This window comes from Micropterus dolomieu, linkage group LG13 (genome assembly GCF_021292245.1).
Source record: "Micropterus dolomieu isolate WLL.071019.BEF.003 ecotype Adirondacks linkage group LG13, ASM2129224v1, whole genome shotgun sequence".
Classification (NCBI taxonomy): Eukaryota; Metazoa; Chordata; class Actinopteri; order Centrarchiformes; family Centrarchidae; genus Micropterus; species Micropterus dolomieu.
In genome coordinates this window covers 19,435,337-19,446,152 of record NC_060162.1, presented here as the reverse complement: position 1 = coordinate 19,446,152, position 10,816 = coordinate 19,435,337, and the positions used below count along the sequence as shown (strand labels likewise).

General features: G+C 40.1%; 1 protein-coding gene across 1 annotated transcript; it reads right to left on the bottom strand.

The window, feature by feature from the left end:
• Positions 1–5,360: 5,360 nt before the first annotated feature.
• slc26a1 (solute carrier family 26 member 1) lies at positions 5,361–10,452 on the bottom strand. The gene is made up of 7 exons (XM_046065983.1): positions 10,045–10,452; positions 9,375–9,581; positions 8,612–8,858; positions 7,937–8,168; positions 7,312–7,495; positions 6,151–6,438; positions 5,361–5,942 (listed from the first exon to the last, which is right to left on the bottom strand). The coding sequence occupies exons 1-7, from the start codon at positions 10,450–10,452 to the stop codon at positions 5,361–5,363; spliced, it is 2,148 nt and encodes a 715-aa protein (XP_045921939.1).
• Between the last annotated feature and the right edge of the window lie 364 nt (positions 10,453–10,816).

Here is a 10,816-nt window from a genome sequence, read left to right as displayed (position 1 = left end):
CTTCATGCTTCCTGCTGCTGACCAACTTTATGGAGATGCAGAATTCATTTTCCAACAGGACTTGGCATCTGCACACAGTGCCAAAGCTACCAGTACCTGGTTTAAGGACCATGGTATCCCTGTTCTTAATTGGCCAGAAAACTCGCCTGACCTTAACCCTATAGAAAATCTATGGGGTATTGTGAAGAGGAAGATGCGATATGCCAGACCCAACAATGCAGAAGAGCTGAAGGCCACTATCAGAGCAACCTGGGCTCTCATAACACCTGAGCAGTGCCACAGACTGATCGACTCCATGCCACGCCGGAGTGCTGCAGTAATTCAGACAAAAGGAGCCCCAACTAAGTATTGAGTGCTGTACATGCTCATACTTTTCATGTTCATACTTTTCAGTTGGCCAACATTTCTAAAAATCCTTTTTTTGTATTGGTCTTAAGTAATATTCTAATTTTCAGAGATACTGAATTTGGGATTTTCACTAGTTGTCAGTTTTAATCATCACAATTAAATGAAATACAAATTTGAAATATATCAGTCTGTGTAATGAATGAATATAATATCTAAGATTCACTTTTTGAATGGAATTACTGAAATAAATCAACTTTTTGATGATATTCTAATTATATGACCAGCACCTGTATATGGAGAAAAATCAAAAAAAGAATTCTTATTACCAGGAAGGAGACTATCGGAGCTGAAATACTGGTTGACCATTTTTGACTACAAAAGCATAACCTTTCAGAACCTGGATCCGAGACAAGACTTCATGAACCATAAAAGGTTAGCGAATGTGCCATATAAAACATAAGCTACCCTCAAATGAAATAATGACTTCCCATATAACTGTCCAGCAGAAAGCGGATATGCGGATATCCCCAAAAACTATTCCTTTAAAGGGACAGTGATTCTGCAGAAGGATAGTTAAAATTCAAACTCAACTGCCAAACAAATACACCCCTCCCTTCAGTGCTCCCTCAGAAGCTCCGCCGCACAAATGCCAAATCTCTTCTTCGCTTCGCCAGATAACTTTGTTCTCTTGTTTATATTCTTCAGACCTTTTCCTCTAAGGCTGTTTCTCGGACATCTCCCTTCCTTCACAGAACCTGAAGTTCAGCACGTTCGAATGTGCCAGTGTATAGAAGTCTCTCCCACTGCCCCTGTCTATTGAGTTCTGTCCATGCTTTAAATGAATTAAAATTACTTGTGATTGGGTAAACCACTATTTTTTCCATTGTTACAAATTTCAGTGAAGTAAACCCCTCAGTTTCTTTCTGGGTTTTTTTTTTTTTTTTTGGCAGTAATGAAATGAGCCATAGATTATAATGGTACTTGTCACAAGTGGATGACTTAACATTTTCATACATGTAAATTAATCATTCATCTTGGTGCAGGCAAACAGCTTACTCTTACATACTTACTTACTCTAGCATGTATACAGTTAATAAGTAAAAGATGGGCAGTCACAGGACATACTGTAATAGTTTGAAAGTATGATCATTATGTTTGCAAATAATAGGCATGAGTATATTACCTCAAGGACTAATGGATAGTTGTGTGGAGCCTGACACAAGAGCAGTGTTTAACTGGTTAAAGCAGCTCAAGTAGTCTATACTAATTGTCATTTTGGGTAACACTCAACTTTCATTAGGATTTAATTTTTAGGATGCAGCTGACTGCAGACAGCCTTAGCTCCTTTGTGACAGAATGTTCAGCTGCTCCCATGACAAAATCTTTTCTGTTAATGTCACTGTCACTATTCAAGGTAGGCCACTGGACTAGTTGAAGATACTTGAAGACTTTTCAGTGGTTTCATCAACTTTGACTTTGGTAATTCCACCATTTAACCTATTTGGGGTTGTTATCAAGGTGATGGATACCACTTGGTTCATTAGTGCTCTTGGGTGATTGTGTAACGACAGTCGTGGTTGTTGGAGTCATGTGAGGCCAAGTCTGAATGACCATTGTTGGCGTTGTCACATGAGGCCAAATGTGAGCGGCCAGTCTCCTGAAAGGTGACAGATCAAAGGACAGGACAATCTCTTCCCAAGAGAGTGAATAAATGAATCTTCAACCAGTCCAGTTGCCCTTGATTTGTATTTTCCTTGGATAAGTATGGCCCAGATGACTGAGAATCTTCACAAACACTTTCAATATTAATTCTATTGAAAACTGTTTACATCAAGTCTGCAGATTTCCCATAGAAACCACAACATAATAGGGCCCGTTTCACACTACATGTAGTAATTTGATCCAGAGCTAAACATATTGATTAGTGCATCTTTAATATCCCATCCTCTGGAAAAATAACTGACAGTTACAATAAAATACTGTTGTCATTAATGGCAATAATTCAGTCACAGACACAAGCTCTTCACTAAAAACGTGCGTTTAATTCAAGTATTGAACATTAAGGCAGTGTTTGCATATTGGTGTTGAATGTCAACACTACGTCAAAAATGAAAGTCAAACAGACTTCCCCTAAAAACATGTGATGTAATAACTATCATGATTTAAGATGATGATAAAGTAAGTGTATGAAAATACAAAATTATATTTTTTCTGAATTTATAAACAAGAATGTCTACATCTTATTACAATACCATTTATATTATTGACATGGAAATGTTCACTTGAAGGTAAAAATATTACTGATGTTACTTTAAAGAAATTGTTATTGTTTTAATAAAAATGCAGGGATTTAACAGAGACAATTGCTCTTGCAATCAGAAAACATTTGTTGTTAATAGACCAAGATAAACCCTTTTGAGGCATTAGTTTATGCAGAAAAAATATAAAACTTTTTTTGAAACAGATCAGGGCAAGAGTACAAGTATAATGTAATGAGTCCTGGTTTGAAGGCAAGGCTCTCTGTGTGTGAATATGAAAAGCACTCAGTCCTTGTGATGTAAAGCTTCTGTTTACTGACCTTTAAGAAATGATTTGGAGGTTCAAGGTAACAGTTGGCACCTCAGGAAATACTGCTGATAGTATCTGAATCTCCATGTCTGAATTCGACTACTAGACTAATGGATTAAAGCCATTGGCTTTACTGGTCAAATGCTTGAAGTTACATAAAAAGTTATAATACACAAGTGTGTTGTGTGAAAAACATATTAATCAGCAACTCAATGGAATCTAACCTCAAAAGTGAAGAAAACACATTTGAGACTGCTAAAATGCATACAAAACAACTGTAAAATACAAAACAAGCAAGCATGCACATATTAAATGTATATTACAGTGCTTGCTGTTTACATTTATTAGATCTCATGTATTGATACCACTGGTGCTGTGGATCATGGGCAGTCCCTGAAATGTCTTCAGACACGCACCTTGGTCTGTGAGTCTGAGCATTCAGATTCAGTGATTAAAAATAAGCCATTGATTTTTCTAAAGTTCCATTTGCCTTTCCTACTGTTCATTCTCTTTTCTTTGCTACTGCAGTCCTTGCTACCTGTGTCCAGACATGAATTCATTTGGGGCAAGTATGAAAGGAAAATAAAAGGAAGCACAATTAGCAAATTAATTGTACCTACCTTGCAGACAATTGTAAAAAAAAAAAACTTCATTAAAACTGGACATAAACAAATTAAAACTCACCAAAACTGTCTTTGTTAGTCTTCCCACTGTTTCAACAATCACCGACTCTTACTTGGGGCCCATCAAAGTAGCTCATGTCCACTAAAAGTGCAACATGACAACATATGGAAAGGAACCCTATAGAGACTTTTTTGTTAAACAATAATATCCTTTTTGTTTAACCAGATACAGCCATTCCATCGCTCTCGCTTGTCACCAGACTCCGTTGAAAGAAACAATATTTATAACTCGCACATCATTGTTAAACACACTTCATTCAAACAGGAAACATTATAAAACTCAACTGTCTCAACTGTCTTTGTTAGTCTTTCCTCTGTTACAACTATCACCAACTCTGGTTTGGTTGAAATAAACCTTTAAATCACAGCCTTATATGAGAAAAGAAACATTTGTTTGTATCGCTCTCTGTCTGCTCTTCTCTGCCTTCTCTGTTCTAATCTACACACAGTCCTTAATCTTCACTCTTCTACTTATCTACTTCGTTGCTCTCTCTGTGCTGAGTCCATATCATATTGTTACTATTATTCATATTATTATTATTACTCTGAGCTTAGCCTAGCCTACTGGCTTATTAAAATATCAGTGTTTTTGGATAAAAACTAGTTTATATAATGTCAGACTCAGGGCTATGAGCCCAGTAGAGTAAGGCCCCATCCACACTACTCCGTTTTAGTTTACAAACGGGGAATTAAAAAGAATACAATCTCCGTCCACACCAGCGTTTTAGCTGCGTTTTGGAGTTGATCACTGTCTATATTAAAATGACTGAAAACGCACAGCTAGTGGCCGTTCACGTACACTGGGCATGCGCGTCTCAGTGTAAACATGAAGCAGACGGTCTATTCCCTAGTTACAGAAGATTTGGTGAAAGAATAATTAAATACAGACGAAGAATCAGACCAGTTTTTTTTTTGCATGCACCAATAACGAGCTGGGACTGTTACTGAATGTAACAGGGAGTGTGGTGGTGGGAAACAGACTGGGAGTCGTCGCAAAGTAAACGGCAACATGCACAGTACAAGTGTAGGCAGATAAGTGTTATTTGCACAGTACAGAATATATTAATAAAAATACCACGTCAAAAACCTGGGCAGTAGCATCGTGTTTCTGCTTTGCATGACTTATGAGACCCAATCAGAGAGCCGAGCGTGAGCGGCTGCGCCATCGTTTCTAAAGTCCTCCGTTTTGGCCCGTCTTCACTAAAACGCAACAGGGGGTCAACAGCATTTCCAAAATTCTCAGTTTTAGGTCTTCGTTTTCGCCATTGTAGTCTGGACGGGAGGTGCAAACGTAGCAAAAGGTCTCAGTTTTAATTCGAAAACGCAGTAGTGTGGATGGGGCCTAAGGCCATGTATGCCTCTACAGCTTCTGTACACATGAAGGAGTGGCCTGAGAGGGGTCTTGGAAGGGACTGTGAGCAATGGATCCTGGTTTTTGAAGGCTTCTCACTTTCTCTAGTTGGCACCAGTTTTAAAAAATCCTGGAAAACTGCTTTAAAGAATGCTCGCTATGGTCTTTTTTTTTTAAGGGTGCAAACCATCAGCAAATTACTTGATAGGATACTCTTCTTAATTAGATCCTCTTGGTACACCCATGTTTTCATGGACAAAGCTTCCTAAAAGGCATCCTCAAAGCTACCTAATGCAGTATTGTAGATTTCAAGACAGCACACCTAATTTTACTTTCAGGTTTACAAAGAAAAGCAAAAGAAATAGAACACACCACAGCATTATCTATAGTACATTCTTCATCCAGCTGCTCTACACCAGAGAGTTTTCTGACATGCTTTCTGCTGCTGCAAATGAACTATTTGCATGAAGAACGGCAGCATGAACTGTATGAAACAGCAGGCTGCTCATGTCTTTGTCATTCTTCCCAAAGAATTGTCCCTTCTGCAGGGTATCAATGACTGAGGTGTTACAGTTGGCTAGGAGAACACTCACCCTGATCTCTTTGTATTCCTTGACCAGCCCTTTAAATGTGGCCATGCCTGTTGAGTCTATGAACGGGATGGCAGAGCAGTCTAAAACTATCGTGTGGAAATCCAGTTCTCTTTTGATCAGTCCAATAACAACCTGTCTGTTATTTTTATCTCCATTTGCCTTTGCCTGCTTCATGGACATCTCTTTGGCCTTCTTCTCAGCCTTTCTCCTCTTAGTCATCTCCAAGAAAGGTTCAACACCGACAGCTTTGTAGAGAGATTTGAGAAATGAGTCATTGTTGGCGTAGTACAGGGGAGCCTGGAAGCGGAAGACGTGAACCCGAGGTGGTGGCATGAGGTTCTTGTACTCATCCATGTCCTCATAAAGATCAGTGTCACTGGCACGGCCCAGGAGAGAGACCTGATGTCAGACATCAGATTAGATTAGACTATAAGATTACTTTAGCCCAGTATTTGTCTTAACGAAACATTTGGTCTTAGTAAGTCATGGCTGATATGGTGGAGCTTCTGGTCTGCAAAATCTGCCATAAATTTTCAAAACTTTTCACAATCTGGAAATATTTAGATTTGTATCAGCAACCAGTATTTGCATGAAGTTCATTACTCACCTTAGGGTTCTGGGTCTTGAAGATGATGCAGATCATGGAAAAAACTATTCCAACCAGGAGGCCCAGCTCTACACTGATCAGAGCCGTGGCTGACATGGTGACCAGCCAAACAATGGCGTCATTCCGGCTGGTACGCCACTTCTCCGGGATGTCCTTGAACTTCCTCAGTGCCCCCCGAAGGCTGACAATGATGATACAGGCAAGAACACACTTCTGGAGAGCATAGAAGAACGGTGCAAAGAAGAGGAGAACGAGAAGGACGACCAGGGCGCTGATCAGACTCGATAGCTGACGAAGGAGCAGAGAAATGGAGGGAAACGAATACATAGGAAGAAGGAAAGAGAGGTTTTATAGTGAACACCTTCCATAAAGTTAACATGAACAGATAAAATAAAGTATGTTTTGCTGCTCTGAATGCTGGGGCTCAGGCCTCAGGACAGACTTCACTGATGTTCCTAGAAATTATTTCCTCATATAAGAGAGCAAGAATTTGCTATAACCTCCAAAATGTAAAATCAGTATTAGACTTTTGCAGAACTTTTTACCCCAAAGCATTTCTGACAGGACAAAGATTGTGGAAGTTTATAATGCAAACAACTTTTTTTCATTATTCGATAGAAAATCTGAAGAGAGCAACAGGAAATGTGGGAGAGAGAGAGGGGATGACATGCAGCAAAGGGCCCGGCCACTGGGGTAAGCTTCAGCCTTGTACATAGAATGCATGCTGTAACAGGCGCCCATAATGCAAACAACTTATAAAGACCTCGCAGAACTTGTTTCCCTAACGTGTTTTTGACATGACAAACTCTGTTGAAGCACAATCCCTGGAGCATCCAATTAGTTAGTCATTGTGCAATTCATCTTCTGACTCAACCTTGTTAAACAAATAAAGGTAGAGAGAACATTTTTTTCTTTATAATCATGAGACAGAGCTGTTAACACATATTCTTTTATATTAGTGCATTGCAAACTGGAAACCACAAAGATCTATAGTGGATTACATAATTTTACAGCAGTAGGTAGCTCAACCCATATCTATGTGTGTGAAAGTGTCACATTAAAGCTTCCAAGAAAACATGCCATCCATATGAATCCTCAAAACAAAGAAAACAATTGGACCAAACATGAAAAAATTAACATTTTCAAAAGTATGAAATTCACCTGAGTCTGGCAGCCTGTTGAGTCCTTCACCAAGGTTTTTGCCAGTGCTGCGCTGGTCGTCATACAGTGGAAGAAGGATGGGATGATGTTACAGAAGCCAATGGCCAGCATCTCTTGGTTGGGACGAACTGTGTAGCCATTTTTCTTAGCAAACATCTCAGACAGAGACACCGTGAAGGCAAAACTACAACATAAAATGACATCTTTACCAAATGGAGGCTGCAAGAGAGCTTTTCAGACCTTATTTAAACATGCATATTGGGTGATTATTAGAAGATAGCTTTATTTCTGCATCCATAAATCTTCTAAAATTAAGATTCAGTTGTCTTGCAAGGATATCTCTTTAATCGGCTTTTTAAAAAGTATTAAAATGCTACTTGATAAGTGTTTACCAACATTCAGATGAGTTACTTTACTTTTTTTTCATGACATAAATGATACAGGAGGAAATGTCTAGTTGTGAGTATTTTATATGGAAAGTGCAATCAGAACTCATTCTGGACTATGAGGGCATGCATCACTGCTTGACGGTAATCCAGCAACTAAATTGCAACTGTAATGACCCAGATAAGAGACATGTTGATGCCAAGTAAATATGGTGTTAAATTTGCACATTGTACATTACCTAATGACAGCCAGAGGAATGGCATCCAGTGCCACCCGTGGCATCAGACTTAAACTGGGCACCTGGGGAGGAATGAACCCTGTGGGGATGTGACCGGAAATGCTGGAGCTGTAACGGTTGTTAAGTTCCCCGAAATGGCTGGCAAGTGTCGCTCCTGCCACTACTATCAGCTCAGTTGGCAGGGGGATCTTTAGACGATCCTTGTAGCGCTCCTGGATCTCTTTCCCTGCCACTTTGATAAAAAATTCAGGGTTATTTTAAAGAAAATTAAGAATTTGGTTTATACTCAAGACCATTACTAAACAACTCACATAAAAGAAATTCTCCATTACAGTAGGTCATTGTGGAAAAACTCATTGTGTCTGTGAAGATTCTCAGTCATCCAAGTCATAGTTATCCACAGAAGGTTAATCACTGGCAACTGGATTTGGCTGATACTTGAAGACATTTCTCCTATCATCCAAGAGGCTTATCTAGTATCTTCAACCAAGTCCAGTTGCCCTTGATTTAACCTTTCTTAAAAAAACAATTGTATTGCTTTTTTATGCAATAGAACCTTTAAGGGCAGTACTTGGACTCCCCCCCCCCATGTCATTCTAGGAAGTGTACTATATCATTAATTCATTCAGTGTGAATGAGAATCTGATGGGGAATATGTTAAATATTGGTCTTTACCTAAAATAGAGATACAGATGGCGCTAGTGATGAGGTCACACAAGTTGGTCTTCTGAATGTTTGCGAAAATGTTGATCCAGGTAACAACAACTGTGCCATAGCCCTGGTGACGGGGAATCTTTAGACCCAAAAGGTATTTAGCCTGCACGGTCAGAATGGTGAAAGAGGCTCCTGTGGCAAAACCATCTAGCATAGGAGCCGAAAGGTACACAGAGACGAAGCCTAGCCGAAACACAGCCATGAGCACCTGGTGAGGGGATCAGGAAGTAGAGCAGGAGAGCAAGATAGATTGGGATATTAAAAGCGAGTCACTTATCAAATGAAATATCATATGATTAACATCGTCATGGTAAAAAAAGATGTTGGCCATGGTAAACATTTTACCTACTATACATGAGCGTGTTAAAATTGTCAGTGTGGCCATGTTAGCAGTTAACTCAAAGCAACACTGTGCCTACGTACAGCCTCAAAGAGCTGCAAGCATGGCTGTATAACTGATTTTTGAAACCTACATTGTGGTTTGCTTGCTAGCAGTCTTACCACCACAAAAACTATTGATTGTTAATCAATAGATTGACGTGAAAGCATCTGCAGCACCGTGTATCACCCAGGTCCGCACACATACATGTGGATCCTCCTGTGTGCACTAGATACTAACACCACTAGCACCACTACTGGACAAAAGCTGCACAGGGTGCCTTTAATTCAGAAATACAGTGTATTATATCATACAATATAGCTGTGGGGCAGACTGTTTCTTTACCTGGTAGAGGCCAGCCAGGAATGTGAGGGCAGCAGCAACGCTAATGGAGTAACACTCCCTCCCGCACTGCAGACCCATTAGCTCCACACTGTGAAGTTTACCCGCTGTGAGATTAGTGTCCAATGTGGCATTAAACACATCCGGTCCAGATGTTTTGGAATCTTCATTGAGGTCAAAACCCGCCTGGAACATCTCCTTATCCACCACCTGCGGGAAAGTACAAACAACAAGCAACAAATCTTAATTAATCAATCATAAAACCTAAGACATAAGACATACCTAAGACATACGTCTGCCAAATGAGTAAATGTAAATCATAAAACCTAAGACATACAGCTGCAAAATATTACAATCCTCAGCGACATTAAACAATCAATTACCTTAATAGCTTAATGACCACTATTGGCAGGAATTACAACAATGTAAATGAAGACCTTTCTGCACAACTGTCTGTCACAGAGTCTGACTTACATACTAATATTTATGTGAATGTTGAAAATGGAAATGTCCTTCCAATGCATGCTGAATAAGTGTCGAATATCCTTTTATGTTAATCGTAAATTATACGTTTAATTAATCTTCATCCTTTTGATGGATTTATTTTTATCCCTCAACATTTCATTAAAGACTCAAAATGTATGACCATTGCTTGCCACTTGCGATCCATTACCTGTCCAACCATAAGGCTCATGAGGCTGAAGATCCCCACAGAGACATGTCTCGACGTCCCCATGAGGAAGTATATGATGTTGGCGTAAAATGAGGTGTATAAACCATAGATGGGCTGCACTCCTGCCAGCAGGCAGTAGGCGATGGCCTGCGGTATCAAGACAATACCAACGATCACCCCGGACATAGCATCGCCCCAGATGTATTCTCGGAGCTTGTATTTAGGCAGCCAGTGTACCACAGGGAAGAACCCAGTCAGGGTGGATCGGACTTTGGGCACGGAGCAGGTCACACTCTGCTTCAGCTTGGATTTGAGGACTGAAACTGTGGGCTGTCGCTGGCGAACCTGCCGTTCCAGGAGAGGAGGGGGGGCCCATGGGGTTTCTGTAACCTTGGTGGCCTCCTCCATGGTCTCAGGTAGGACAAGGAAGCAGCACGGTGAGAGGAAGAGGTAGGGGGAGTGGATAATGCAATCAGCAGTGCTCCTGGGCATTCATCAAGGAAAAACGAGGGAGAGAGGACAGACAGGGAAACGGAAACAATGAATATCAGTGGCGATGACTTCACTCAGTTGATAAGATATTGTATCTTCCTGTTAGGTCACTTTCACACTAAGCATGTTTGCTGTGTTATATTTAAATAATGGGGCACTACTCATTACAAGACCACTTTAATCAGTAGGAACAGTGCTATTTGAGACCTGCAGTGCAGTTTGGGAGAACACAACACAACACCTGCAGACATTGACCCCATACACAAAGGATTATGGCTTG

What these genes read in the sequence shown, in the direction of transcription:
- slc26a1 (XM_046065983.1), bottom strand. Translation starts at nt 10,452, where the DNA reads ATGGAGGAGGCCACCAAGGTTACAGAAACCCCATGGGCCCCCCCTCCT. An exon ending in CATCTGTATCTCTATTTTAG is followed by an intron (nt 8,169 to 8,611) that starts GTAAAGACCAAT and finishes TTTTTATCAAAG; the next exon opens with TGGCAGGGAAAGAGATCCAG. An exon ending in ATTCCTCTGGCTGTCATTAG is followed by an intron (nt 7,496 to 7,936) that starts GTAATGTACAAT and finishes TTTATGTTGTAG; the next exon opens with TTTTGCCTTCACGGTGTCTC.